This window comes from Punctularia strigosozonata (genome assembly GCF_000264995.1).
Source record: "Punctularia strigosozonata HHB-11173 SS5 unplaced genomic scaffold PUNSTscaffold_10, whole genome shotgun sequence".
Lineage (NCBI taxonomy): Eukaryota > Fungi > Basidiomycota > Agaricomycetes > Corticiales > Punctulariaceae > Punctularia > Punctularia strigosozonata.
This window is the reverse complement of record NW_006767442.1, coordinates 1,252,999-1,280,328: the sequence shown is the minus strand read 5'-3', so window position 1 is coordinate 1,280,328 and position 27,330 is coordinate 1,252,999. Positions and strand designations below refer to the sequence as shown.

The 27,330-nt window shown below is 58.0% G+C and overlaps 10 protein-coding genes across 10 annotated transcripts; 2 read left to right on the top strand and 8 right to left on the bottom strand.

Annotated features, from left to right (window-relative positions):
* PUNSTDRAFT_145289 (uncharacterized protein) lies at positions 1 to 1,918 on the bottom strand (the record flags this gene model as incomplete). Its single annotated transcript, XM_007386232.1, has 3 exons — positions 1 to 71; positions 128 to 561; positions 1,555 to 1,918. 2 exons carry the CDS (start codon positions 1,916 to 1,918, stop codon positions 302 to 304), a joined length of 624 nt encoding a protein of 207 aa, XP_007386294.1. The 3' UTR covers positions 1 to 71; positions 128 to 301.
* Positions 1,919 to 2,570: 652 nt separating this feature from the next.
* PUNSTDRAFT_136643 (uncharacterized protein) lies at positions 2,571 to 3,219 on the bottom strand (the record flags this gene model as incomplete). The annotated part of the gene is made up of 2 exons (XM_007386231.1): positions 2,571 to 3,039; positions 3,107 to 3,219. The coding sequence occupies 2 exons, from the start codon at positions 3,217 to 3,219 to the stop codon at positions 2,571 to 2,573; spliced, it is 582 nt and encodes a 193-aa protein (XP_007386293.1).
* A 1,141-nt stretch (positions 3,220 to 4,360) lies between these two features.
* On the bottom strand, positions 4,361 to 5,003 carry PUNSTDRAFT_136642 (uncharacterized protein; the record flags this gene model as incomplete). The annotated part of the gene is made up of 2 exons (XM_007386230.1): positions 4,361 to 4,850; positions 4,903 to 5,003. 2 exons carry the CDS (start codon positions 5,001 to 5,003, stop codon positions 4,361 to 4,363), a joined length of 591 nt encoding a protein of 196 aa, XP_007386292.1.
* Positions 5,004 to 7,393: 2,390 nt separating this feature from the next.
* On the top strand, positions 7,394 to 8,965 carry PUNSTDRAFT_54178 (uncharacterized protein). Its single transcript, XM_007386229.1, has 4 exons — positions 7,394 to 7,856; positions 7,923 to 8,015; positions 8,077 to 8,199; positions 8,248 to 8,965. The coding sequence occupies exons 1-4, from the start codon at positions 7,806 to 7,808 to the stop codon at positions 8,791 to 8,793; spliced, it is 813 nt and encodes a 270-aa protein (XP_007386291.1). The 5' UTR covers positions 7,394 to 7,805; the 3' UTR covers positions 8,794 to 8,965.
* Positions 8,966 to 9,062: 97 nt separating this feature from the next.
* On the bottom strand, positions 9,063 to 13,007 carry PUNSTDRAFT_136640 (uncharacterized protein; the record flags this gene model as incomplete). The annotated part of the gene is made up of 6 exons (XM_007386228.1): positions 9,063 to 9,246; positions 9,314 to 9,390; positions 9,453 to 10,010; positions 10,065 to 12,730; positions 12,789 to 12,863; positions 12,968 to 13,007. The coding sequence occupies 6 exons, from the start codon at positions 13,005 to 13,007 to the stop codon at positions 9,063 to 9,065; spliced, it is 3,600 nt and encodes a 1,199-aa protein (XP_007386290.1).
* A 1,001-nt stretch (positions 13,008 to 14,008) lies between these two features.
* On the top strand, positions 14,009 to 16,057 carry PUNSTDRAFT_145287 (uncharacterized protein; the record flags this gene model as incomplete). Its single annotated transcript, XM_007386227.1, has 4 exons — positions 14,009 to 14,129; positions 14,175 to 14,643; positions 14,702 to 15,533; positions 15,594 to 16,057. The coding sequence occupies 4 exons, from the start codon at positions 14,009 to 14,011 to the stop codon at positions 15,837 to 15,839; spliced, it is 1,668 nt and encodes a 555-aa protein (XP_007386289.1). The 3' UTR covers positions 15,840 to 16,057.
* A 2,415-nt stretch (positions 16,058 to 18,472) lies between these two features.
* On the bottom strand, positions 18,473 to 19,654 carry PUNSTDRAFT_121878 (kinase-like protein). The gene is made up of 8 exons (XM_007386226.1): positions 19,643 to 19,654; positions 19,491 to 19,591; positions 19,343 to 19,421; positions 19,204 to 19,272; positions 19,068 to 19,136; positions 18,945 to 19,009; positions 18,797 to 18,887; positions 18,473 to 18,735 (listed from the first exon to the last, which is right to left on the bottom strand). The coding sequence occupies exons 2-8, from the start codon at positions 19,583 to 19,585 to the stop codon at positions 18,529 to 18,531; spliced, it is 675 nt and encodes a 224-aa protein (XP_007386288.1). The 5' UTR covers positions 19,586 to 19,591; positions 19,643 to 19,654; the 3' UTR covers positions 18,473 to 18,528.
* A 1,479-nt stretch (positions 19,655 to 21,133) lies between these two features.
* On the bottom strand, positions 21,134 to 21,940 carry PUNSTDRAFT_72547 (uncharacterized protein; the record flags this gene model as incomplete). The annotated part of the gene is made up of 2 exons (XM_007386225.1): positions 21,134 to 21,652; positions 21,731 to 21,940. The coding sequence occupies 2 exons, from the start codon at positions 21,938 to 21,940 to the stop codon at positions 21,134 to 21,136; spliced, it is 729 nt and encodes a 242-aa protein (XP_007386287.1).
* Positions 21,941 to 22,507: 567 nt separating this feature from the next.
* Positions 22,508 to 23,592, bottom strand: PUNSTDRAFT_72150 (Aldo/keto reductase; the record flags this gene model as incomplete). Its single annotated transcript, XM_007386224.1, has 4 exons — positions 22,508 to 22,644; positions 22,703 to 23,048; positions 23,112 to 23,290; positions 23,349 to 23,592. The coding sequence occupies 4 exons, from the start codon at positions 23,590 to 23,592 to the stop codon at positions 22,508 to 22,510; spliced, it is 906 nt and encodes a 301-aa protein (XP_007386286.1).
* A 907-nt stretch (positions 23,593 to 24,499) lies between these two features.
* Positions 24,500 to 27,164, bottom strand: PUNSTDRAFT_54174 (uncharacterized protein). Its single transcript, XM_007386223.1, has 6 exons — positions 26,824 to 27,164; positions 26,156 to 26,750; positions 26,031 to 26,097; positions 25,840 to 25,980; positions 24,775 to 25,773; positions 24,500 to 24,706 (listed from the first exon to the last, which is right to left on the bottom strand). The coding sequence occupies exons 1-5, from the start codon at positions 27,123 to 27,125 to the stop codon at positions 25,298 to 25,300; spliced, it is 1,581 nt and encodes a 526-aa protein (XP_007386285.1). The 5' UTR covers positions 27,126 to 27,164; the 3' UTR covers positions 24,500 to 24,706; positions 24,775 to 25,297.
* Between the last annotated feature and the right edge of the window lie 166 nt (positions 27,165 to 27,330).

Sequence of the window (27,330 nt, the reverse complement as noted above, 5' to 3'; positions counted from 1 at the left end):
ATGAAGTGAACGCTCGCTGCCGCGTTCGTGGTACGACGATGATCTTGCATGCGGACGGCGAGATATCCTTGCTGATCGATCCGTCTCGTCAGCTCGCTTGCCAGTAGATAAGCTTCCGTCAGCATACATTCGTCGCGATGCGCTTCGGCGTGTGCACGGAAGCCAACTGCGTCGTGTACATTACATAATTGCGTTGTCATGTGGCTCCTCAGTGCCAGACCGTTGGACAAAAACCTGGCTTCGAGGTAATGCCAGGGGCCTTTGTTACGACTTTCTTGTCGGAAGCCAGTTTAAGGGGACCCTAATGGCTCAGATCCGGTTCAAGGATCAGGTCCGGATTCATTCCAAAACCCAGCTCTTCCATGCGTGCGAGAACCTCGTCGAAGGCAGGTTGGTCGAGGTATTCGGCGACTTTCTTGGCCCATTCCACGTACTCGGCGCTTTGACCTTGGCGAAGGGGCGAGTGGGCAGGGAGGGTCTTGGCGGCTCGCAAAAAATGGCTCAGGTCGCGCAGGATATCCATCCGCGCCTTGCAGAGCGTCACGTAGAGAGCCCCGAGCCCTGAACGAGCGTCGTCAGGTGTGGACGAATGGCGCAATCTTGCCTCAAGGATGTCCCTTTTGGCGGGGAAATTGGACCATATTGTCCAGAACCTGGGAAGGTCTTTCCATAGCTGATTTCGGGTGCGTACAAAGAGTCTGGAAGAAGCACTAATTATAAGGATGATTTGCCAGAAATTTGAGTGTATAGAGCGTACGTACCGTTCGGTGGGACTTTCGGGGTCATAATCGCACGGATCTTCGACCCAGTTTTTGAAGTCATGCATAACGAAGGAATCGGGTATCATGTCACGAGGCAATGCTCGGAGAAGCCACGAGGATCTACGGAGTAGGAGGGTATAAGAAGACGATGAAGCGTCCTCCGTCGGGAAGGAGGTGGAAGGGAAAACGTACTGTAATGCTTCAGACCGCACATTTATGTTCTTATATTTTCCAAGGTGGCCTTCATAGTTCAAAAGCGGTATGCCATGTCTACCTACATCTTCAGCCAGCGTGAAGCCACGGGGTGTGGCAGTCCACCTGCACGCTGGGCTCTCCCCCGTCTTGGTTGTTGACAAGGAGGGGCTGCTTCCATGACGGCGACAAGGTGGAGGTTAGATTTGCGGTTAAAGCCCAAATCTTCTCAAAGTTACTCGGTGAGGTCACGAACAACGGAAGGTGGAAGGACGAGGACTTAGTGGTGCCACAGCCACTGGCTCATATCGACAGGGGACGGAAATGGAGGATGATTCAAGAAAATGCTGTCGAGTGGGCGCGGTCCCTCCTAGCACAATGCAAGGGGTGGGCCGGAAAGCATTGAAGACAGGGTGCACAGGGCGGCCGTACGTCGCGATGTGCGCATCGTCAAACATGTAGTGCTTAAACACAGGTCCCCGTATGAGCGATTAAACCTTTGCCAACCAAGCGTTGGCCCTCTCCTGCACAGTCCCGCCCCTTCTCTGCCTATCCGTTGTCCCCCTGAACACACTGAACAATCCACACCCCTCAATCCTACCCTTCTCGTCCACGACGAACTCCACGATCGCTTCGCTCCCCGTTTCCCACATACCGAAAGCTGTCTTGTTGGCCCCATACCCCTGCGGGAATAGGACCTCCATGGTGATATCGAAGGTCATATTACTACCCGCCCGTCTGACGAGTCGCGCATGGGTGGATAGCCGCCGTGGCCATATGGCAAGCAGTTGACTCAGTTTTTGCGAGGGCGGTGGGGGTATTGGCGCCGCGGCATCGACGGCTTCGAAGTCTTGGTAGACTCGGTCGCAGTAATGGGAAGAGCTTGTGGGAGCGCAGAACGTGAGGGAGCCGTAACCCGCGTCAGTGTAGGTCAACGCTGACGGCCTTAACCTCGGATGAGCCATGGGCGAGTCCCGAAGTAGGACTCCGACCTCCGGTATACGTACATCCACAACTTGAGTTTGCAGGATGAACTTTGTCGAGCATGTCTATCAGCCCGAGCAGACTGTCACCTTATAGATCAGCGCTCAGCAGTCGAGTTGTATAGAAAGAGGTGTGCATGAAGAGTTCTCAGCAAGGAACAAGTGCCAGTGCCTGCCCTCCAAACAAGAGGAACTAATTGTAGATCAGGATACAGCAAGTATATGGATGTACTGTACAATCTTTTCAATGAACCTAACAGAGGCGCGGTTAGCGCCAGTCTCTACCGCGGTCCGTGTGGACGAAGGTGGTAGTATTAAGTACCTAACAGAGGCGCGGTTAGCGCCAGTCTGTATAGTACAACATATAAGTATCGCGGCAGCTATATCTGTGGTGAATGCTCGTACCTCTACCGCGGTCCGTGTGGACGAAGGTAGAGATACGAGAGGTCAACCGACGGGCTATGGCATACGCCCGGCGGTTACCGGTGGGGGATTAGGGGGTGGCGTTGCTAGACGCACCTCGTCGTCTGACAAATCTTGCGGGCAATAGCATTGGGGATCTTATATGATCAAGAACTAGTACGATACATTCGGAGTCCTTGCCCGTGCAATGTATATCTGCTTCCAGCAGTTATCACGAAAAGACGAATTCGATCCTTTCCTCGTTCATTGTAATCACGACGCGCTCCGGTAGCAAAAGCGGTGGTTCGATGAGCTCCGGCTCGGGTCCAAGAAACTCAAGATCGACGTCAAGGCCAAGCTTCTTCATGTACTTGACGGGTTCCCAGCACGCCCGTTCTTGAAGGACGTGGACGAACTGTCGGGCTTGTTCCACGAATAACGTGGGATATCGGAAGCGCAAATCCGAATCCGGCGAGAGGGTGGCGGCAATCTGATAGAGGCGAGCGATGCCACGCAGAAGGACAAGTCGGATGCGGTAGCATTCGACATAGAGAGCCTGCAGAGCGATCTGGGCTTTGAGCGAGGAGGAGGAGTGCCGCCACCGGGAAACGAGGGCGTCACGGACGGCGTAGAAAACCCGCCAGGTCTGTTGCAGGCGGACGAGGTCACGTCCGATTTTGTGGTGCACGCGCACAAAGCGCCTGGAAGGAGGAATTGACGTGAGTGGCGTGCTCATTTGACAAGAGAGGCCGCGTGTGAAGTGCGTACCGCTCCTTCCGGTCTGTCATGCCATGAAGCACATCGCAGAGGATGTACCCCCTTTTGTCAGGACTGCTGATAGTAGGAGCAGTTACGAACACGGGTCCCTTGGTGGATCGCATCGGTAGCAAACACTTAGGAGTTGACGCGTTTCTATAGATGGTGGCGAGAGTAGCGTTTATCTCGACGAATGAAACGGGTGGGCTGCGTACGAAGTGGACGGAATATCTGCGTTTATGTGAGAATGGTCTCACCGTGGCCTTGCTCGAGTGTTGCCTTGCGCAATAAATGCGGGCCACTGGGTTATGGCGTAATGGAACCGTCGCGAAGCATCACTACGGCTGTTGAGCATACCAGTTCAGTCATTGTAGCAAAGTCATTGTAGCAAGCGAGATTCCTTGGTCACCAAGGCATTGTGTCGGAGTACAGTGACAATGCAACATCGCAACCGCCGAAAAGGAGACAACCTTCGGAGAGGGATATCGACCGTCCTGATAGAATGTTTGCGTACTTAAATGAGTTGGCTCTGGCTTCTTCTTTCTTCCGCTGTGCAAGATTTGCGAGATATATGGCTGTTTTGTACCATTCTTCATCAGAGCCCATGAGCGAGGCGGGAAACTTGGTCAATTGCCAAAAGTACAGAACTGGGTGGCTATGCAGACCACGTGGCTTGCCTCGTCACTTCGCCTTGCCTTGCTCATCACCTTCCCTTCTCGTCAATTCATCCAGATAATGCAGCAACCTTCATCTTAGACTACGCTCACCGGCTTGTGCCTCCGTGGAGGCCAAACATAGCTTCCCAGTTATGTTCACGCGCCAGTACCGTGACTGCACTCGGTAGGGGACCGGGATGGCCTGAATGATGGCCTGAATGATGACAGCCTATAACACGCCCTAGCATACCCTTTGGGGATTATATAAGTGCCAAATATCCTCGATAAAAGATTAGATCGAACAGCATCATTAATTGAACCTCTGGACAGCCTGTGACTCAAGTAGTCTCCGGGTGCCCGGTGCACACTTCAACATGGCTCGATTTGATTGTGTTTTTTAGTCGCCAGTGCTGCTCATACGTGGTATTTTATTCAAAATTCAAAAGAAAGCCTACGGTCTCTTATAACGGGCACAGACCGTGCGCGTAATGTGAATAAATCAGAATCGAGTTCAAAAAACCCGGGCATTGCATCAAAAAAATACACCATGACGAGATATCCTTAACGACCCGATGAGTAAAAAAATTCCCAGATCTGAGCGTTGGCCAGCTCAGCACGCGGCGCCTTCGATTTGCTTCAGCGACGCGAGCAGCTCGCGCGCGTCCCCCGCACGGAACACGTCCTCCGCGCTCATCTCCGTGCACTGCCGCACGACCGCGAGCGGCTCTGCGCACTCTCGCTCGTGCAACCACTCCCGTAAGAGCGTCGCGCTGCGCACCGCCTCGGTGGCCCGCTTCTTTCGGCGAGCAGGGTGGGGGTGGTTCGAGCTCGGATGGCTGTCGGGGTGCTTTGCGTCGGGGCGGGAGAGGGAGTAGGCGGAGGCGGCGACGAGGAAGCGGGAGATGGCGCGGAGCGCGGTGAGGCGCGTGCGGTAGCAGCGTAAGCAGGCGGAGAGGAGCTGTTCGCGCACGACCGGCTCGACGAGCATGTGAGAGAGTTGGGGAGAGTGTAGTGCCTCGCAGGTGGAGTAGAAGGAGTGCCAGGCTTCGACGAGGGCGCGGAGGCGCGATAGGAGCGTGCGGGAGGCGAAGGTGAGTTCACTGTTTTTGAAAGTTGAGTGAGAGCGAGGGAGAGGATGAAACAGGGACGAACCGTGCGGTATCGGTGAGGGTGGAGAGGGAGGTGTCTTGGGTGAATTCCCAGCTTCGGTATGTCGTCAGAGGAAGGAGCTTGTGCATGAATATGGGCGGCATGGTGGATGTGTGCGCGGACGCGGTGATGTGAGGTTCGCGGAAACGCGGTGTCTTTGGAGTTGGTACGCAGATCGGATTTACTGTCAAGCCGGCCTGCCCAACTCTTGGTGTATATAACAGAACGGCCGTGCAATGCGCCCAATAAAACGAACGGCTTGGGTGTCATGATCGCGGGGTTGTGCAGGAGTTACGATAGATTTAGGCGATGGCCTTGTGATGTGCCACTGGCTGTTTGTTGGTAGAGGATGAGGCGCAAGGCCACGCACGCCACCGGTACAGAGGTTCGTATTTTTTTTGCAGCGCGTTTGTCCTCTGTTAACTAGAATATCGAGTCGCCGGAAATGCGTTGATGGAGCGGAACTGAGCGTCGAATGACCGATCTATGACTTTGGAGCTCATGGAGGTGCATTGTGAGCCAATTCCTGTCCGTTAGCAGTCAGTTGTGGACATCAAGGTGACTCTATGTGGGGGTTGTACACACAAGGCAAAACGTTCGTAGCATAAGTGGCCATGCAGCGCGTTGCTGATCATCCCAGGTCCTTGCAGATCCACCGTTGTACCTAAACGTCGACGTTCGCCTTTGCAAGGCGAGAGCATCTTGAACGAAAGGCACTGGGGACTCAAAGCATGCCCACAAGTCACCTCTCGTAGATACGTGACACCTGGCCGGGTCGGTAGATAAGCTACATTTAGACGCAGGCGGTGACAAAGTTCTGTCTCCAGATCCATCGTCGTATTCGATTGTGGATGCAACGTGGGCCGAGGCTGAGTCTGCGATTGTATTGAAGGCGTGAGAGGTCTCGTCTAATCCGGTAAAGAGCGGGGCGTTGCCCAAGGAGGTCATTTGGCAAGCTTTTGTGTTTGGTGATGTCCGGAGTCGATCAGTTCCGATACCATGAAGAGGCGAGGGTGTTGAATAAGTATGAGGGCGCGATCGTCGCAAAGGGCGCAATCCTGTCAAACAGCTTGTTGGAAATAGCGGAGCGCAAGTGAGGCGACAGCGGCGATGCGTCACTTGCATCACGATAGGCACCTGGGAATAGACTTTTGTGTTACGTCGGCGGCGGCCAACCAGGAACGGGCGATACATCATGTCTCTTCTGTTCAGACATAGCGGCGATCGGTGCTCGAGGATCTCTGGAAAGACGCTCTGGCTAGGAAAGCCGTTGCATACAGAGGAGACATTGAATGGACATGAAGTGCAGACGACAAAAGTTACGGCAACATGAGTGTGGGAAAACGTAGCCTTATGGCTCACGTGGCGCGACAGAATACCCCTCGCCTCTCGTCGGCGTCCACTCATCCTTCCACACCAATGCACCGGCGACGCCGTCGCGGGCCTCAAAACACCTGAGTTGCATCTTCAACAGCATATCACGTCTCGTTTCCTCCCGCTCCGACTGTGAAAACTAGCGCTCATAGCCGAGAACACACAGTCCGAGGAGGACCATATCATTCGTCCACTCGTGTTTACTCGCTCCGGGGTTTCGCGTCATATCGCACGCACGCACCGCCCAGCGCGTGTAGCCCGGAGGCATTGGCAGCGCAGCGCGCCGTACGGTCTCTGGAACCTACCCCGTAGCTGAGGGTTCTCCACAACCAGGCACTCGGGTTCCTTATCGCCCAGCCAGCCCAGGCCTCCGCATTCCCTCTCAGGAGCCAGTTATAAGCATCCGTGAGTGCTCCTCTCGTTTTGTCTCTCTTTCATTTTGCCAGACACTGCCCCCCTCAATACCCCTCCCCCGCCCCTTCACTCTATCTTCGTTCGAAGTTCACCCGCCTGTTTCTCACTTGTCGATTGTTGTTTCACGTCCCCGTGTCACGACCGCCCCGAAGACCAGTTCTTGTCCGCATCTCACCTGGCTGTCCTTGTGTCTCAGACATCACGGGGACGAGTTTTCTCAACTGTCTCACTGGCGTTGGGCGCGCCAGGCCCGTCCGAATCTTCATTTCCGTAGATCTGCTCCGTTATATACTTGACCTCCGGTCTCGCAACGTGCCTGCTCCCCGCAAACCGTGACTGAGCATCTACCTTTCCCCATGTCCAGAACCCTCCCCCAGTCGTCCTCCACGAGGGTATTCATCTGCCGGCCCCGCAACCCCCGCGCGTCAAGCGACCCGCAACAGCCCCCGCCCGCCTACTCCGCCGCCGTTCAGGGCTGCCCGCCCCGCCCGCCTCTTTCACGTAAGCGCCCGCGCGCATCCTCCGCCGCGTCCCCTAAGAGCATCGGCACCTTCGTCCCCGTCGACGTCTGCAAATCGCACTCGTCTCCGCTGCTCTACCTCCAACCCCCATCCGTATACCCCTCGCATCGATACCCCGTCCCGCATCACCCCGAGTCGATGCCCTCGAACGAATCCGACGCGCTCGACAGCGACGACGACGGTCTCCGCCCTCACCCCTTTGCTCCCCCGCACGACGACGACGGCGCGATATACACCCGGCGCCCGGCGCTGCGCCGGTCTTCTAGCTCTACTCTATCCGGATCCGGGCTCGGTCGCCCGCACCCATCAGCGGTCGGCCATGAAACCCCCCGCGGACCCCGCGCCCGCGCGTCTATGGGCAGCCTTCGCCATCGCTTTTGGGGAACCCGGTCTCCGCATCGCCCCATAGATGGGGATGCACAGGAGGAAGAGGAGGTGCCGAAACCGATCACCACCCGATGCGGCGCGCCGTGCGCGGGCGAGACCGAGACAGACACGGATGGGGAGACGCTGTTGCCCAGAAGGGCAGGGAGGTTGCCGAACGTGCGGAACGTGCCGCGCGCGCCACCGCTCGTTCCGCCGCGGGCATACCAGCGTATGACCCCGCTTTTGTTCGAGGCCGCGCGGCTGCTGAGCATCGTACCCGCCGTAAGTACCACTCCACGATGAATGCTGGCAAATTATAGCTGCTGATTGAGAACGTCTTTGGGGCAGATCTTCGGCTCGCTTTGGAATGTGTACCACGCGTGGGACCTCCCGGACGACCCGCGCTTGTGGAGGGTGGACTACCTTGTCGCCGTGCTGTGGGTACGTCTTCCCCTCTTGCCTCCACGCGCGTTTATTGGCTAAAACGAATACGGTCGTCCAGTGCGTCCTCACCGGATGGCAGTGCCTCCGACTGACGACGGGCCTGCTCACCCGCTGGCGCGTGTATTACACCCCGCTCTCGACTCTCATCCGCCTACTCGCGCTGCAAGCCATCTGCTGGCCCGTACGTCACCTCTTCCTTTCCTTTTGCTCTCTGACGTCAGCGAGGTAGGCGACGAACTTCACGCTGACCGCGTTCGGGTACGAGAAACGGCCGGTCGTGTGCTGGGCGATCGTGGGCACGACGACGTGCTGCAGCCGCGCGATCCAGATGTGGGTCACCTCCAACCTCGTCTCGTCGTCGTCCGCGCACCGGCGGCCGCCGCTACCCCCGCGCCGGTCGAGCAACAGCGCCGTACCCCTCCACGCGCACGCCCACGCCTCCAATTCGTACTCCGGCCCGAGTTCTCTGGGATCGCCCCCGCCGTACTCGGCGTCGACCCCGGCGCTGCCGACGATGTACCCCAGCGCGCCGTCGTCGGCCGCGCCCTCGCATTCGACCACAGCGAGGAGGCAGGAGGGGTGGCTGGACGGCGTGCTCGACGCGCTCGTGGGCGCCGACGTGATGGACGACGTGGATATGCTGCCGAGCCCGCGCAGGGGCGGAAGGAGGTGGGACTGGCGGGCGGTCGGGATACGGTGCGCGTTGCCGGCCGGCGCGGTATATTTCGTGATGGCGTGGGCTGAGGCGATCAGGAGGGAGTGGGCCGGATGCTGATCCCTTTTTTTTTGCCTTTTTTTTTTGCTCTGCTCACTGACTCTTGGGCGCTGCATCGTCGTTTCTTTTTTTGCTGTCGTTGGCCGGAGCACTTCGTTCTCAAGGGACACTCGTCACATTCACGACTTCCTTAGTTACTCTCTCATCCTCCTGCACGCACGCTACCATATTAGTATACATATCATATAAAATGTACGCCCTACATGTATAGATCGGCTCCTTGCCTGTTCCTCCAATGTGATCTCTCGATGGAACGTCGCGGCAGCAAATTAGATGCCCAAGTGGATGTAGGGGGCCCATCTACTCGGATTCGGGTGATCTCGGCGGAGTTCCCGTACCGCGTCATCCAAGGCATACGGGATGTCGTCTGGATCGATCTCCTCCGCGTCACCCCCTAGCAGGACCCTATAGACCGAACTGGCGATAGCTGGCCCGTCGACGTCTTCCATCGACCTGGAAGTGACCAGGTGAGCGCATTGCTTCGCATGGATGAACATAGGGCAGGTGTGACCACACTCACCAAAGCGTGGCGATTATGCTCTTGAATCCGGCGAAGAGCATGGCGGCGGCGAGGTGCACGGCCTGGTCGGGCTGGTCCTGTAAGGCGCGTCGTGTGAGAGGTCGAAATGTGCCAGAAAACTTTGAATAGACCAGCTGACCTTGTCCCCCTTCGCTGTCTCGCAGGCGCTCAGGAACGCCACGAACGCGTTCGGCAGCGCGACCGGCATCAACCTTTCGATCGTGAGCATCTCGTCCTGCATCACGAAGCCGCTCTTGAGCGGATTCTCCGGGTCCTGGTGACCGTGACATGCGAGATGTAAGATCGTCGCCTGCGGCAGTTTCTCCAGAAGCGATTGCGCCTTGATGCCACACTCGTTCCCGGGGACCATCGCGCCGTCGCCAGGCAGCTCAGATATGTCTGCTCCGTCTGGTAATATCGCGCGAACGGCGGCTACCTCCTCGCGGGTCGACAGAAGGTCTTTCCAGTCCGGCATATCCGAGTGAGGGACTGCAGCGACCAACGCCCTCGTTTCGTGCTTCTTCGTAGGCTTGTACGTCGCTCTTGCGCTTAGGAGAGCGCCGAGGGTGGGCGTATACGACGACACGACGTAGTCCGAACACCAGGTCCCGTCGACACCTGCGGCATGGAGCGGGAGATGCACGAAGGGGCCCGTCGGACACCACCACATGCGCGGACGGTTCCTGCCCGAAGATGCCTATACGAAAGACGTGGTCAACAGAGGTTTTACTTGGATCGGGACAGGGTTTACCTGTATCTGGAGGACATCGATGATTGGATGTACGACGTTCGTCCATAACATGCGCAGGATCTCCTCTGCCCTAGAGCGTCGTGCCCTCTGGCGGTTGGCTGTTTTCGCTACCTTCAGGCGTTCGCCTAGCACGGACCTTGCTTCTGACACGGCCAGGTTCCAGGCGCCGGCAGATTCGGTAAGCCACGCCTCGCTGACTTGTCCAAGCGGAAGGCTTATGACGGGAACCGAGCGTCTGAGGACAACGGCATGGCAACCTAACTTGCTCGACACCAGAACTACGACCGGTCCTCGCTCGGCGACTTTGGCGAGCGTCGCATAGTCGTCTGGGAGGAGGAATCGCTCTTGTCCCGGTAACTGGCGGACCTGGTCCAGCAGCGAGTTGAACTCATCGCTCTGCTTTCTTCTCCTGCTCTCTTCTTCCTCCACAGCGGGAACCTCTTCGTCGGTTTGCGGAGCGTCGCTTACTTGTTCTAGCTGTCGCGCGAGGGGGACTAGCCTGTCCCGAAGATCAACCGGAACGGCGTCAAAAGGGGAGCGGAGGCGTAAAGAATGTGTCCAGAAGAGGGCGCGGCCTTGTTCCAGGATCTCCAGGGCCTTCTCCGGGAGGGAGAGGTTGAGCGCATGCGAGGCGCCTTCGAGAGCGACGCTCTGGCCCGCCTTGAGGGACTGCAACCGAGTCTGCAGATGCAGACCAAAGAACGCGACGCGGGGAAGGAGGCCGACCATGTAGGCATAGATATCTAAAAGTTGCATCTGCGCTGGCGACGCGATGTTGATCACATCCCCGTGGTGAGAATGAATGTCATCGAGAACTCGCATAGCGCCTTGTAACCGAGAGCGGACGTCTCTATGATCGTCTGCTAGAGCGTCTTTGATGTACGCGAGCGCAAGGGAAGGGTTACGGTATTGCGTGCCGTGTTCGAGGTACAGTTCTGCGGCGTGAACGAGGCACCAGTACCTATCTCGGCGACCGGGCTGCGCAAGGTCCAAAGATCTCGATGTGAGCTGCATTGCGCGAGCTGCATCGTTCACGTCCAGCAGTCGCCTGAAGCGCACCAGATAGCTGGTCGCGAGGATTCGAAGACATTCCGAACCGTAAATCCCCTGTAACGTTGCTTCCAGGTTCGGTTCCAAGGTTTGGATGGCTTGGTTGATATCTGGGGCGCTGCGGCTTTGATCATCCTGGCCACGCAGAAGATATGCCTGAGCGAGACGATATACGATCGGGGGCTTGTTGACGTGTCCTTCTGGCAGCGTGGCCAGCGATTCTTGTGCCAATGATATGGCTTCATCGATGTCCTCCACCTCGTGGAGAGTCTCGTATCGCGTGCAAAGATGGGCAACCAGTCTAAGAACCACCACGGTCATTTCGGAATGGGTCGAAGGGATGATCGACATGGCCCGCCTGTCCCAGGCCAGCGCTTCGTCGAGATCGCAAATGTTCCGCGTTTCGGAAAATCGCAGCATCAACATATCTGCTAGATTCATCGAAGGGTGGAACTGCCTGCAGTGACCTTCGGGCACAGCGTCCGCGCAAAGGCGACCGAAGTGGACCGCTTCTTCGAGGTCGTCCAGGTCGCCTTTCCATCTGAATCGCAGGCGCAGGTTATCGCCCATGTTCATCAGAAATATCCAATGGTCTGCAGAACCCGGGTCCGAGCGCTGCAGAGCTTCCTGCATGAGCTCGATCGACTCGTCGATATCTTTACCATCGGATAGCTTCACTTGATGGAGAAGATTCAGAAGGAGGGCCATCCCGTTTATATTCGGAAGAAGACGTTGACCGTTCGGGCAGTCTCCATCCAAGGCGCGCCGTCCCAGGTCAGCCGCACGATTGAGGTCCTCTATGGCGCCAGAGTGGAAGAATCTGCGCTGGAGCACCCAGACCATGTCGCCTATGATCTTCCACGTGTCGATATGCGTTGGCGGGCACAGTTTCAGAGCCTCTTCGAGATACGCGAGGGACTTGTCGAGGTCAAGAGGATCACCGAAGGATTCCTGACGAATGAGCAGGTACCGGCCCAAGCAGCGCAGGTGGAGATGTCTATCGAGCGTTGTGGATGTGAGCGTCTCTGTGAGAACCTGGCGTTGAACGGTGATGGCCTCCTCGAGGCACGCGCCGGACCCGGTCGTCTCGAAGTTTCGAAACAGGATCCATCCCAGGTTGCGACATGCCGCGGCCCGTAGAGGGTGACCCGGAGGGCACAAGAGGATGGCCGCTCGGCATAGAGATTCTCCTAGGCGTCTGTCTTCGCGGTGGACGATATCATCCGCGTTGCTGTCAAGGATGCTGGCGTATTGGGAGAATACAGTGGGACAAGCTAGCCCTTCCGCGCTGCAGACATCGAGGGCGGCTTGACCATACTCCATGGCGCGCTGGAGGTCGGAGACGTCAAAGGTGTAAAGCATGCGCTTTTCGAGAGTGTGCGCCAGTTGGATGAGCACGTGATGACGCTCGGGCTGAGAGGCGGGAAAGGTGGTAGGCACATCGGCGGACAGATGAGAGGAACCGGAGATGGGGTGGACTGCAGCCGCATGGCCGTCGAGAATCGCTTCACATATCGTGATGCAACTCTGTGCGGCCTCGAGGTCACCAAAATGGCAGAATTGCTCATGGAGTCTGAGAGCTTCCGCGAAGGGACCATCGCAATCCCGGGGCAGCTCTGTTCATATGGCACAGAGATCAATGGATGTTGTTCGAAGAAGAGTGCAGCACCGTACCGGCAGCGCATACGCAAGCGCGTCGAGTGACAAGAGTAGAAGTGACTTCGCTGTCTGTGGATGACCGCGCATAGCCTGATTCATCATTCACGGCTTGAAAAGAGAGAACATATGATTAAACAAACACAGAGTGAGCAAGTCAGGGTTGCGACTAGGCTGTTCAATGAGTGTAGACGTACAGATGGCCGAATCGAGGAGTACGGGACCTGCGTCTGTCATTATGGGTGACGAACTGCCCGTTGAAGATGTGCTTACCGTCTTTTATATTGCCAGGTGTCTTTCTCCCTGGGTGCAAGCTATCGTCTGATGGGTTCACCTGTGCGGGCTGAATTGAACCCTGATACCAGCATCATACAACGGAGCAGCCAGGCCGAGCATTCTGTGACAATAGCTTTACAGCTATCAAAGGCGGGTACACTCGGCAACATCGACGATCCGATATTCCTGGATGACGTCTCATTCAAACAGGTCTTGAGGGTAACGCAGATTCGCACAACGGTACCGCCTGACCATGCGTTGTTCTGTAGATGGAACCTGGCAATCGCCGAAGGCCGCTCTTCGTGCACGATGGGAGAAGAAGTTAATGAAGGTCCCAGCGCTAGAGAGGATTGGGAGTGGCAGTTCGATATAGCATACTTGAGCGTGAGAGGGACTGAACCCAGGTGAGCTCGGAGCGGATACAGTACCGAGGGCAAGATGACATACTTAGGCTTCGAATGTTTGATGGGCGCCTTCTCGCACAGGATCAAGCGTCCACGGCCCAGTTTTTATTATCTTTCGCGTATCGTGGAGAGAGAGCGGCATCCAAGGATCGGCGCTCCGGAGAGACGAAGTTGCGGCTGCTGCGTGAAAAAAATAGGTGCAAACAGCCTATGTCGCTCGAGGGCTGGGTGACGAGCTCCAGCACAGACTGTGTTTACAGCAGTGGATAAACGCATTATCGGGTAAGATGAGGACGTCGCTCGCGTCCGAGGTAAAGGAGGGCACCGAGACACGCATATCAGCCCGCCTTACCCGATTCGGAAATTAGCGCCGTGGCGAGCCCCTGTGCTGTTTTGGATCACCGCCCTCCTGCGCATCCCCGACACCTTCGCGCCCGTCGTCGAGCCCACCCCGCTCGAGCTCGTTAACGTCGTCTTGAAAAGAGACCACCTAAGCGAGAGAACAATATACTCATTGATTCACCGCTGCCCGTTGTCTTCGCTCCCAGGCGGTCCGCCATGGACACCGCCGCTTCAGGACCCCCTCGAGCTCACGAAACCGACCCTCGCCCGGAAGCGGCACCGGGCCATCACCCCACCCACCACCCTGTCGCCGACGGAGGCGTCCAGCATGTCTACGGTGCGTAACTTCATCTCGACGAAACCTATCTGACCTCGCCCACAGCTATCTACAGTTACACCGAGAGTACGGTGCGCAAGTGCGATCGCTGCTCGTATGAGGGCACGCCGGACACCTTCCCGCTCAAGAAGAACGGCTCTGGCTACCTCAAAGTCTGTTTCGCGTGCAACAACAAGCAGCTCGCGAAGAAGGCCGCCTCTGCCTCCACCTCCACCGCCTCTGCCAGCGCCGTCGCCTCAACCTCTTCCGTGTCGCACCATGTCATCGCTACCGCACCGCTGCAGATCAGCCGCCACAACGGGGACGGCCCCAGCCGCAACTCCGCGATGGAGCTTGAGCAGTGCCTGCAGACGATAGCGAGCAACAAGGACTGGCCGTTCAAGTTTGACTCCTTCGTTCGGCTCACGCAGGAGGAGATGGAGGGCTTGTGGCAGGGCGGCGCGGACGCCTCCGTGCACGCCCGCGCCAATGCGATTCGGGATCGGGTTGCGCTCGCTTCAGGATATCACTGGAAGTGCGTCGCCTTCTCCTCCCTCGGCCCAATCCATGTCGTCGCTAACCTGCGCATACAGCCAGAAAAAGTCGCTTCGCGGCAAGGGCTCTTCGCGCACGACGGTGATCACCTACTACTGTTCGCAGCTCGAAGGCGAGAACACGAAGCACAAGCTCGTTGCGGACGAGGGCCGGCGGCGCGCACGGCGCGATAAGATGCCGCGCTACCACTGCGGCGGCTGGCTCCACGTCACGATCGTCGACGACGACCCGCTCTTCGTCCGCGTCCGGCTCGCGCACGACGAAGCGCACCCGCCGCCCGACCTGGAGGGCCGCAAGCGCGCTCCCGCCCCGAGACGGAGCAGTCAGCTCGTTCACGACGATCACGACCTTGACCACGCGCAAGATCCCGGACAGGGGCAAGGGCAGAGGGAGCCCGTCGCACCGGAGATAGGACCTGACGGGACGGTCGACGCGTCGTACCTGCTCGAGCGCCTTGCCGCGTCCGCCGCAGAATCACTCGGCGCAGACGCTCCCCAGCCTCAACCTCCGCCGCCCAGCACCGCCACCCCCCTGCAACTACCCGCTATCCGCCCCAGGCCACCAGCTCCAGCACCTGCCTCCCAACATCAACATCAACAAGACGTATCACCTTACGCCGACGTGGCATACGCGCTCCCCGAAGGCTTCGGCCCCCCTAGTCCTCCCTTCAGCCCCAGCTCACTGGGCGCGGACACGGCTCCGTTCTTCCAGCCACAGGCGCAGGTGCCGGGCACGTCCCAGCCGCATCAACACCAACATCAGCAACAGCAGCATGCGTACACGGGCGCGAACGGGACGGCCCCGGGTCCAGGCCCGATGCAAGAATACATTGACCCCGCGCTCCGCAACGCACCCATACCACCGCACTCCGTACGTTCTCCCTCTCTAACTGCATCTTCGTCTTTTGATGTTTCATCATTTCGACGACAGGTCATCTACCCGCCCGCGGTCGTCGAATCCGCCCGACGCGCGTTCGGTGCCATCCTCGACGCCATCGCCGACCCGCGCGGGCTCGACGCCGAGCTCGCGCACAAGCTGCACCCCATCCTCGGCGCGTCGGTCGAGCTGGCCGGCGCCCTGCTCGCCCAGGGCCGGGGCCAGCAGCGCGATCCTGGGTCAAGCGGAAGTAGTGGCGAGGGGCAGGCCCGCGCTGCGAAGCGGGCGCGGCTCCGATGATCATGATGACAGACATTCTTGTGCTCGTTCGTTCGATTTCATGGGGTCTCCTTCTCTGTATGACGAAAGAAGTCGTGGAAGACCCCTCCGTTCTTATGTACACTTATAATGGACTGCTACTCATGGACTGCTTTCTGTATCGTGCTCCGCGCACAAGTGCTTGTTAGCGAAGCCTGTACTTACTTATCATTCCCCGTCTTCCGGGCTCGAATTCGACCGAACGCACCGAAGGCGGAAATCGCGTTTCCGAGTACGAGAGCGGCTATATTCGAACGATGTCGTAGTAAAGTACATCGGAGAGCTTGCCTTTAGCAGTCTCATACTACGCGACAGCAGGTTACAACAGCAGAGCAGTCACAAACAGATGCAGGTGATACAAAGCAAGATAAGTAGATATAGGTTACGAGAGCACAGACAACGCAGCGGCGAACGCGAATGGCGGCGTCGCAATGGTAAAGGGTATTGGTGGGGGCAGCAGGGGGTATGCAGGAAAGGTAAGATGGGAGAGGAAACTCCGGGACGTGTTCGATAGCAAGTACATTCAGGGCAGTCAACAGCTGAGGGGAAAGCATTTGCAACAGGAACAGGTGAGATGACAGCAATCAAGACGCCCACATGAGCGCGTCGTGCGTTTAGGGTCCGGTGGCCTCTTATAGGCGCTTCGACGAACCTGGAGGGACGGGAGAGAGGGATAGCGAAAGACATTCTTTGCGAGGCACAACAGCTTGTTTTGCTCCTGCGGCTAATTCAGGATGATGGATGGCGTTTAATTCCTCCGCGGGCGCTTAGGAGTCCGGCCAGGCGTCTTCGGTGGTTCGCCATCGTCCTCGAGCGCACTTCGCGTCCGTTTCTTCGGAGCCCGGGCTGGAGTTGGGGGAGGGTGGACGGCTTTGACAGGTGACTTGCACTTCCGCGACGGCTGCGTGCGAACTGGAGAGCCAACGGGGATAGAGGCCAACGGGAAAGCCGAAGGCCTGTCCCGTTTCTTGTACGATGCGGTGGCGACGACTTCCTTGCCCTGAGTGCCCCGTGTGGCAGCCTTGGCTATCCTGCGCTTGCCCTGGACGATCCGACCGGTAATCTCCTCATCGTGCTCGTCGGCCTTGGACGCGATACGCAAGCTCCGGCGCCGCTTGGCAGGGCGCGGCGGCGATTCGAGGCCAGATTCGGGCGACGATTCGAGCGTTGCGGAACGCTTGCGCTTGCGCGAAGTCGAGGTCGAGGCGACCGGGGTGACGGGCACGAGCGAACGGTTCCTGGGAGACGGGGCCGGGCTCCGAGATCCAGTCCTGGAGGGCGCGAAGGACCGCTGGGCACGGGTAGATAAGGCTGGGCTAGGGCTCCTGTTGCGCGACCGACCACGCTCTTGCACTGGTTCGCCCGATTGCGGCAGAGATCCCGATGGTACGCGAGAGATCGAGCGGCTGCCGGCTTGCTGGGAGACGATCGCGGGAGGCGCCCCATAGCTGCTCCTGGATCTGGTGACCCGGTCGAAGGTAGACTGAGCGGCGTTCACCTGCGCCAGCCAGTTGCCGATGTGATGGGCCGTGGGATCCTGGCGCGGCACACTGTTGGTGGTGCTGGGGCCAGCCTCAGGTGGGTCAATTACCATAGGCTGTGCGGTTTCGACAGGTGCCGTAGCAGGAGCCGAAGAGGAAAACGATACAGGGAAGACGTCCATGAGCCAGTCGATATCCATGGGATCGCTCACAGTCGTCGACGTCGTCGTTACCGGGGGCTCCTCGGCTGGGGGTTGCGCCTCCATGGAGAGGATTCCGTAGGGAAGATACCGAGGCCGTGGCTTGATGCGCTCGGGGTGCATGGGACGCGCGCGGGAGAGACGTTGTCTGCCGTACTTGCGGTTCGCCATGTCTACGATCCGCTGTCGCTCGGCTAGAGTCAGAGGGGGGCGCCCCTTGTAGATGTACGGCCGGGGCGAGGGTAGGCGGGGGGCGCTAGCCTTGGGATTGATGCAGCGCCGCGAGAATCGAGAGATGGGAGACGAGTAGCGCCGAGGATACCAGTCGGGTGGTAGCGGGATGGCGTCGTAATCGGGCTGCGTGAAGTCACCCGTACCGGGGTAAGGAGCGGGAACGGGGCTGGTCTCAGAGAAGAAACGGTAGGCCTGGGCTTCGAGCGAGTCGTCTTCCTCGTCGTAGAAGTGCAATTCTTGCATGGGCTGCTGGCTAGAGGAACTAGAGGAGTTAGCGACGAGATGAAAGTTGGACTTAGGGTGGGGCTGTGGACACGGACCTGCTACTGGGTTGGCTGAAATCGGTGCTGGAGCCCCCGGTGGCGAGGGCGAAGGCGAGAGGAAGGTACTTCTGAGCTGCAGAGGACAAACTGGAGAACAACATGGAGGTAAACGCTGTCGTCATCGCGGCGGATGACAAGGGGAGGCTGCAGGTGCAGGTAAGAGATAAAGACGCGAGGCCGGGCTGTCACGAGCGCGACGCGTTTATATTAGCATAGCCACAACATGCATTGTCCTCGGTCCGCCTTTGTCCTTTGTTCTCACGCACCGCCACATCGTGCGAACTTCCTCCTGATCTTCTCCTGGGCAATCGACCGAGGCTTCGAGATCCATTATTTATCAAGGGTATCATCTAGGTGCGAACATACTTCTGCCACAGGATATCGAGCCAAATCTATCAGTAACGGAAGAATAACCAGTGAAATCGGTCCCTGTTCATGCGTCAAGTAACAATTGCCGACGACACTGTTTCAACCAAGTAATCGTCTGGTCGATGCATGGGCGCTCGGCCGGCCTAAACGACCAGCACGCCCGTACAAGCGCGTACAGACGGAGAGTCATTCCATAAGGTCGCGAGGGAAGACAATCGGGGTGGGCCATGAAGTATTGTGTGCTATGGGCTGGAACCCTTCCCGTCATGAGCTATAAGCACGACATCGGTAAATACAAGAGACTTCTCGGAAGGTTCATGCCCGGAACACACCTGCATGATCAAGAAACCCAGAGCCCAGATATCCACGGGTTTGCCGTAGACGCGGCACGGACCCGGTGCTGTCATTTCCGGAGCGGCGCGCCTGATAAGTGGAGTTGTATCATGAAGGGGTTGCGGCAGACGGAACATTTGAGCGTACCACGACAGTCTGTTCCAGTCCGATACCGTCCATGGACACGTCACCCTGCCATGAGTATCTAGCATCTGACATACATTGATAAGTATGATGAGCAGTTGTTTGCCAATACAGAATTCTGCGTACCTCAGTCTCGTAGAAGCCCGTAAGGTAGACCCGAACCCCATAGCGTTCTTCCATGACAACAAACCGCGTCTGTGGACGCGGACCGAAGCGGCGTTAGCATGCATAGCTTTTGTTTCGACATAGAGATGTCACGTACTTCGAAAAGATCGCCATGCACGATGTTCCTGTCGTGCAAGGACTTCACACATTCCGCCATCTGGATCAACTGCGATAAAGAATATGACGCTGTCAGATATTTGTACGAACGCATGGACGATCGTATTCCTGGTACGCACCAACAATAGCCGATCGACACCGGGGTTCTGGTCGATGTACATACCGACGTCTCCGTATCCGAGCGGACTAACCGTGTAGCTGAGCATCACAAGAACCCATGAGTAGATTGTACGAGCAAGAGCACGCTGCCATTGGAAGACCCCTCACCTGTACGCGCCCGCGATACCGCATCCCCAAAGCGGCAAAATCGCACGGCGCTCGTCTCCCCGGCACAGCACCTCCCAAATCCGAATCCCGCGCATGAATCGCTGCTCAGCAACTCTGGTTATCAAGCTTTTGACTTTTCGAGAACAACTCACGGTGACACTGTCAGGATCGTTCGGATTGGCGCAGAGGCGAAGGACGGCGCAGGCCTCGATGGGGTACCGCCGGAGGTGGTAGACGGTCGCGGTACGCCCGTTCAGCCAGCGTTGGTAGAGTTGCGGAGCAGTGGCGCTGTCGAGCGCCGCTGCCGCCGCTTGATACATGCGGGAGGTGAGGTCTTGAATGGCCCACAAGGCCCGATTGTCGACCTCGTGCGGGCGCTGGGCGGTGGATCGGTCTTCGAGAGGAAGCTGATGTTCCTCCTCCTGCTCGTCGACTTCGAAATCGGATATGATTTCCTCGTCTTCACTGCTGTCCTCGTCCTCGTCCCCGATCTTATATGACAAAGACAGGAGAGACGCGGTGGGCTCTTTTGATTCGATCTTGGGGATCTTTCCATCTGAGAAGTCAAGATTTTTCGACTACGAGATAGTGCGGATGAGTACCGTCGACGACAACGACAACATGAATAAATCGGAAAATGTTACGTACCATGGCGTCGGGGCGAGAGCGAGTAGTTCAATGTTGGGAGAGGAGTAGAAAGAACCGGCCGCGTCCGAGGACCCTTTTATGCATGGACGCGCATATAGAGAGCGGGAGAAGGGACCAGACCAATCAATGTTTGTGGCCAGGGCGTTGCATTTTTCGACGGCGACGTTGCGATGGACCCTTTGCTTTGTCTCTGCACGGAAAAGCTCGCGTCTTCTCAAACGCCAGTAGAAGTCTCGCCAGTAGTGTTGTCATACTCGACCGAAGGCACACAACGCGTGTGGAACACATCAAGTCATCGATGAACCTGGAATCATAGTGCATCAGCGAGCCGAAAGATCGTCAAGACTGTGCATACATAGCACGGAAAGCCTCTCCGTTCCCCGAAGGTGGCCTCTTTAATTCGTCGCGTTGTCATGCATGGTTTGCTTTGCGACCCGCACTTACGTTGGCCGATCGCGCTGGCCACAGCTCGTCCTTCAGAATTTGTGAGTCATGGGATGGTGGTTTGCATGCATACATGGAATTGCATTCTGAGCATATTTACCGTCTTCGCTGAGAACCCATGCGGATATATTGTGCGCCAGGATCACAGAGTGGAGCTGAAGATGGGTGATCGGCTATCGAGGAGGCGGGTGCACGATCACGGTCACGTGGAGAATACTGGTGATCGCGAAACGCGCTGCATTGCCTGGGTGGCGCTTGCCCTCTTGCCAACACAAGTTCTGGACGAAACCGCCAAGTCGCAGAACAGCGACACTGGAAAACGCAGCGATAATTGACTTGAATATTGCAGCTTGGTGTTCGAGGTTTTGCGGACACGTTCGTGCTGTTTCCGCCTTAGGCTACGAAGATATGTACGACGGTTCACGGACAAGTTCGGGAATCTCCATCTGGAGAGAAACCTCGATCTCTGCGTTGTGTGAAGCCATATCACTCTGAATTTCATCATGACGGCGGCAAGAGGTGTGAAACAGGAGGCATAAGATACAGCAGGATCAAGCGTATTCGTTTGTGGTATCGACGTTGTACTCGGCATCGTAAACGTCCATGATCTGTGGCACGACCCTCATCCACTCGGGATCATCAGTGTTCCAACCGTAAAGTGCCTTTCTATACTCCCAGTACGCCGGCCACCATCCCGCCATCTCCCAATCAACGATGGCGGTCACTCTCCCAGTGCTAGGATCAACCATGATATTAGCTGGATTGAAGTCCGCGTGGCTGAAGACGATCGGGTAGTCGTCCTTGTATTGGCGCCGAATAGAGTCGTAATATGGCCCCGGGCGGTGTGCCTTGATGCGTTGGTGGAGAAGGTCATGAAAGGCAGCGACGGATGGTAAACGCGGGAAAGATCCGTCCCTGGTCCGAATGCGATGGTCGGCACCGGGTCCCCCTGAGCACGACCCAATCCAAGGACCATCGGGCTGCTTCAAGGCTCTGAGTTCAGCTAGGTATGCCCGGAGTTGCGCGACGACGAAATCCTGGGCCGCTTGGGTCATCGCAGGCCATGCGCGCTTGAGCGTGTCGCCTTCCATAAACTCCATGAGCAAGTATGATCTTTCCTGCTTTCCGTCTCCTTCAAGCTCCCAGACATCGTATACGCATGGAACAGGTATGGAGGTGTTCGCCCGTACGAAGGCCAGAGCTTCAGCCTCGCGCAGTATGTAGTGACTGAATCCAGTCTTGAGGATTGTATGAGGGTCGAGTTGCTGCAGGGTATGGGTGGAACGAGGTATTCGGTCGGGAGGGTAGAGCTGCTTCGCAAGCTCGAGGTATGCTGGAAGCGTATGGCGAGTAATCATGTTTCTGTCAGGGAGGAGAAGGCTCGAGAAGGGGACCTTCTTGAGCCTGCGAACAGTTCTCATTACCTTGGTGTCCTCGACAGCATTCCCGCATCATCAGTGCCGTAGCTCCCCAAAATGCGTCGTCAGACAGCATTTGCGGTTCTCTGCAACGTTCGACTGAATCTGACTTGCTACCCAAGCCGCTGACTGTGTTGCTGTTGAGCGCACCACATGCTTCCGTGACCATGGCTATTCCTATACCGAAGCGTCTCGCGAGGCGTTCCCATTTCGTTCGTATGCGGAGAGTAACGCTCTTCTGCTCCGGAATGAATGACTTTGCTCGGGTGATTCACCCACGGTTGTTTGGAGTTCCTTCGTGTCCATGGGGCGTTACGGCTTAGTCCATAATTGATGCGGGATGTTGCATCTTGGAAAGCACTACCGTCTGCTTCCCTCAGCGCTGGTCAAATATCTTTACTGCCGCCTTCAAAAGCTCTCCTGGTGCTTGGCCGTTCTTCTCTGGTCTTCCTGTACGTTCGTGTGCGAATCACAATACCCATGGATTGGTCGCTGAGATACATCATTTCATTTCTTGTACGGGTAGTCGTCAAAGACGTCGAAGTCGAGACCCCATCCCTTGCTCGGGTTCACAACCCGCTGAGGCTTGTGACTAGTAGCAGCCTTCTCCAGCTCGTCGAACAGATCATCAGGGAGAGCAGTGACTGTCAATTCATCCCGTCAGGATTCGCGTCTCCCTGTACGTCACGCGTGGTCACTCACCCTTGAGGTTTTCCTCCACCCTCGACGGCGTCACCGACTTGGGCAAGACGACCGTCCCGCGCTGAACATGCCACGAGATGATCGCCTGCGCGGGCGTGATCCCGAGCTCCTTCGCGATCTTCTGCACGACGGGCAGCCGGAGCGTCTCGCCGACCTGCTTCGAGCTCCCGAGCGGCGAGTATGCCTCGAGCAAGATCCCGTGCTCCGCCGCCCAATCGAGCAGCTCCGGCTGCGGGTTGAAGTAGTTGAGCTCGACCTGGTTCACGGCCGGTTTGATCTTGAGCGGGTTCGCGGTCAGGTTGGCGAGGCGCGGGATGTTGAAGTTGGAGACGCCGATGTTGCGGACCTGGTGGTGATGGGGTGAGTAGATTGTCGTTGGGTTGAATTAAGAGCGAAGGAGCGCGCGTACCTTGCCCTTGGCGACCAGGGCTTCTAGGGCTTGCCAGGTAGGGTACGGGTCGGCAGTCAGGGCTTCGTCAAGCACGTTGTTAGAGCCTTTCTTGAAAGCGACGGGCCAATGGATGATGTACAGGTCGACGTAGTCCGTGCCGAGCTTCTGCAAAGACTCGTCGAGGGCGGGCTCAACGTCTACGCGCCGCGTAAAGTGTCAGAGTCCTGCAAATTGGACACAGTGCGGCAGGCGCACCTTCGGGAGCGTGGAACGTGTTCCAGAGCTTGCTCGTGAGCCAGATATCCTCCCGCTTCACGCCGCTCTCCTTCAACGCCTTCCCGACCTCGGCTTCGTTGCGATAGATCCACGCGCCGTCGATGTGCTTGTAGCCGGCCGCGATGGCCGTTTTGACGGCCGTGCCGACTTCGCCGGGCCCAGCCTGCCAGACGCCTGGCGTTAGAATAGCACCGTCAGCATCGCGAAACGAGGCGTCATGCATACGGAAGAGGCGGCAGTACCGAGGGCAACGCTGGGGATTTTGTCGCCAGAGGGCAGGGTGTAGTGGGTCGGCAGCTTGCCGTTCACGGCCGTGTTGGAGACGTGGCGCAGCGCGGCGCCGCTCGCCTTGGTACCAGAATGGCAGCCGACGCGGAAGCCGCCCTGGAACGCGGTGCGGTAGAGGCCGAACATCGCTGCGGCGAGGAGGAGAACAAGAACTGTGCGCAAAGGCTTGCTGCGTTTGGGCTCCGGGTGGACGTCGAAGGGTTGGTTGAGGGTGGCGGCTGACTTGTCCGTGCTGACGACGGGCAGGCGGTGGTAGTCGTGGTAGAAGTCGGGCATGACCAAGTCGGGGCGTGGGCGAGAATCACGCGCAGACGGAGGGATTATCAATGGCCTCCAGTGACCGTCACACGGGTTTAATGATAGGCAAGGTGCCGCAGTGTGCACGATTGCACCCACATGGTGTGCCCTGGCGTGCCCGATCGAGATGACGCCATTGTTTGTTTGGCAATATTAGGATCCAAAGCCCATGCCAAGCGCAAGCAAGCAATACTCGCTACGAGTGAACGTCTCGAGGCCCATATCACTAACTTGATCGCGCTAGCTACTCCGTCATGCGCATCTACGGCTAATCCGCCCAACAATGCCAATGACATGTGGCATAGACAACACAACCGATGCGGGCCCTAGTGAGTTGCTGCGGGTCTTATCGTGGCGCAACGCCAGTCTCGGCCGATGGCAGTGCCAGAGCAATGTCTCTTCGATGGATGTGGCATGCTTGGAATGATTCACGGAAACTGCTCGACAAAGTCCACCGGCCCCGCTTGCCTTGCAGGCATGGAAACCGCTGTGGCTCGTTGGCCACAGTCATATTCGTCCCTATACTTATTGCGCCTAACGCCTGAGCGGCACCATCCCGACTTTCGCTTCCTCCTCTGTTGTGCTCTTCTCGGAATGCCTCCTACGTCAAATCGCCGTACCGGGCCCGTTTCGGACATCTCTGTACCGTCTAAACCGGGCAACCACTCATCCGTCGGCATAAAGGTGCAAGACGTCGTCCAGGGCATTCTCGATCGACAAGCCCTCTATCTTTGCTCGGAAGCCGAAACCCAGTGAGTCCCACCACCACCCTCCCCTTCTCTTCTTTACCCAACTTACAACCCCGCCACCCTTTCCCCAGATATCTCACCGCCGAAGATGACTGGCTCCAGACGTTCCACTCGATCTGGAAACGCATCAAGGTAGACGCCAAGAACACCGACGGACCCGAGCCGGGTCTCAAGGACATCAACGCGCGCGCGTACGCGGCGATCTTCTCCACGGACGTGGCGGACGTGCCTCGGGTGGCCACCGCGTCTCTGTTGCCCGTTCGCGCGAAGGCGCTCGAGGACGCTTACGCCGCACTCCCCTCTGATTGCCCGTTCCGGAATGCCACCCTGCTTGCCGTCGTCGATTTCGCAAGGCAGTGTGCAGGCTTCACCGATGCGCCGCCACAGGGAGAGCGCAAATTGCTCACGCGCCTCCGCAGGCTAATCTTCTCGAAGAGCTCTTCTCCGAGGTGATACAAGGTGATACCCATTGAATGCCGATAGAAAGATCCTGTATACTACATAGTATGATACCGTACATTATGCACTCCATTAATTAGCTGTCAGCATGTGAACAATGTCTCAAAGCGTCCCAATTGCCAACTCTTAAACATCTCACGACGACGCTGGTAATGGATGCTTTACCAGCTCGCCCGGTTTCGCGATCGGCCGGCTCAGCTTCTCGCCCGCCTTCTCCTCCCTCCCCGCCGTCTCATACACCCGATCGTACCTCACCTTCCCCACCCCAGCTTTCCGCGCTGCCCCAGCCCCTTGACCCTCGCCCTTCTTCCCCTCCCCCGGCCCCGTCGCACCGATCTCTTCCATTGTCGGGCTGATCACGCCCGCCGCGTCCGCGGAGGGCACGCCCCCGCCCGTCGCCATCGTCCTCGTCGCGTGCTCGCCGTCGTCGAACGAGCGGTTGTCGGCGTCGAGTTTGGTGGTGTGGCTGGGGTGGAGACCGAGGAAGTCCTCGACGGCGCCGACCGTGCGCTGGATGACCTTGTCCGCGGAGACTTTGAGGCCCGTGAGCCGATTGATGTAGTCGGGCAGGATGAGGAAGACGTCCGAGAACGAGGGGTGCGTGGCGCCGCCTTTGCAATGAAAAACGTCAGTCGTGTTTAGGGTGGATGGAGAACAACCTAGGAGGAGATGCACACCGATGCTGAATACTTGGAGCGAATCTTCGGTCGTGCCGGCCATCTGGCCGGAGAAGATGCGGTATTCCTCGCCGACGACGAATTCTTCCGAGTTGACTACTAGCAGAGGGTGCGGCAGCGGTGCCTTCCAGGGTGCTAGGCCTGCGAACGAACGTGAGGTTGAGGAAAGGACGGAACGTCAAGAGACGTACGTTGTACCGCAGGGTCAAATGCGATGATACAGCTGAATGGTATCTTGTTTGCGGAGGATGCTGCGAGCTGAAGAAAATGCGTTAGGCAAAAAGCCCAGAAAGACGGAAATGCGATGGAGACTTACGACTGCGCTTCCACCCAGAGAATGGCCAGCACCGACCGGGCGGGACGGATCCACCATCTTGAACCTTGACCAATCGAAATCCGGTGCAGTGATCGAGTACCAGTTCAGCTTCTCCCCCCTCGCCAGCTTGTTCATCGTGTCCACGACCGCCTCGAACTCCGCTACCCTAAACTTGATCTGCTCGTGGCGGAGCGTCGTGTCGTCCGTCGGCTGCTTATCCTTCGGGATCTCCGGCCACTCGAGATCGCTCCACTCGAGCCAGTCGAACCTCTTCTTCGAGCCGTCCTCCGCGACGACGGTGCTGCTCGGCGAGGTGCCGTCCCGGTGCTCGACGCAGGCGACGACGTACCCGCGCGACGCCATCTCGCCGCAGAAAGCCGAGTACATCAGGCGCGAGCAGCCGACGCCGTGCGAGAAGAGCATGAGCGGCCACTTGCCGATCTCGGGCGGGGGCGAGGCCAGCGGCGCGTCCTTGGTCGCGGGGAAGGTGCTGCCGTAGATCGCCGCGGCGGCGACGGGGTACCCGACCATCTTGTACCAGATGTTGGGCGTCCGCTTCGCCATCTTCAGGAATCCGTCGATCGTCTGTCGGAGCCTATCGCGCACACGCAGCCGTTAGCACCCCCTCCGTCGAAAGGCGGTAAAATCAAAAAACTCGTATTGCTCACTTTGGAAACCAAACGGCGGGGACGGGGTGTTTCGGTGCCTCCGCGGGGTAGAACAGCGTGAACATGACGGTCTCGAGCGCGAGCCCGGCCGGCGCGTCCGGCATCGACTTGTGTCGGAACGAGCCGAACGTCTGCGGCTCGACCGGGATCTCGACGTCGCACACGCCGACAGGGAACGGCCCGCTGTACTGAGGCAAAGTTCGGGAGAGGAGGGAACCGAAGGCGGAACGCTTTGGTGCCTGGTGCACCCGCGGCGCGTCCTGCGGCGGCTCAGGCGCAAGCTCGGGCTTGGACGGTGGCATCGCGTCTTGCTGTTGATTTGTCTGAGAGGCCGTGGCCATGAGTGTGGTCGTACTCTGTGTAGTGCTTGGTATCGTGTAATTTGATGGATGTCGTTCGGCGCGCGGGGCCCAGAAGTGGTTATATGCCCGCAGCCCGAGATGACATCATCCCGTCCCTGGGAGGACTCGCCCCGTGTTGAGCGCGCCGAAATGACTAGCGTGTTCA

Coding starts and splice junctions, on each gene's coding strand:
- PUNSTDRAFT_121878 (XM_007386226.1), bottom strand. CDS start 19,585: ATGCGCGGGATTCGGATTTGGGAGGTGCTGTGCCGGGGAGACGAGCGC. Junction 19,010..19,067: donor CGGGCTTCTACGAGACTGAG/GTACGCAGAATT, acceptor AATGTATGTCAG/ATGCTAGATACTCATGGCAG. Junction 18,888..18,944: donor GACTGGAACAGACTGTCGTG/GTACGCTCAAAT, acceptor TCCACTTATCAG/GCGCGCCGCTCCGGAAATGA.
- PUNSTDRAFT_54174 (XM_007386223.1), bottom strand. CDS start 27,125: ATGCCACCGTCCAAGCCCGAGCTTGCGCCTGAGCCGCCGCAGGACGCG. Junction 26,098..26,155: donor CTCTGGGTGGAAGCGCAGTC/GTAAGTCTCCAT, acceptor CATTTTCTTCAG/CTCGCAGCATCCTCCGCAAA. Junction 25,981..26,030: donor ATTTGACCCTGCGGTACAAC/GTACGTCTCTTG, acceptor GTTCGTTCGCAG/GCCTAGCACCCTGGAAGGCA.
- PUNSTDRAFT_54178 (XM_007386229.1), top strand. CDS start 7,806: ATGACCCCGCTTTTGTTCGAGGCCGCGCGGCTGCTGAGCATCGTACCC. Junction 7,857..7,922: donor TGCTGAGCATCGTACCCGCC/GTAAGTACCACT, acceptor TCTTTGGGGCAG/ATCTTCGGCTCGCTTTGGAA. Junction 8,016..8,076: donor ACCTTGTCGCCGTGCTGTGG/GTACGTCTTCCC, acceptor ACGGTCGTCCAG/TGCGTCCTCACCGGATGGCA.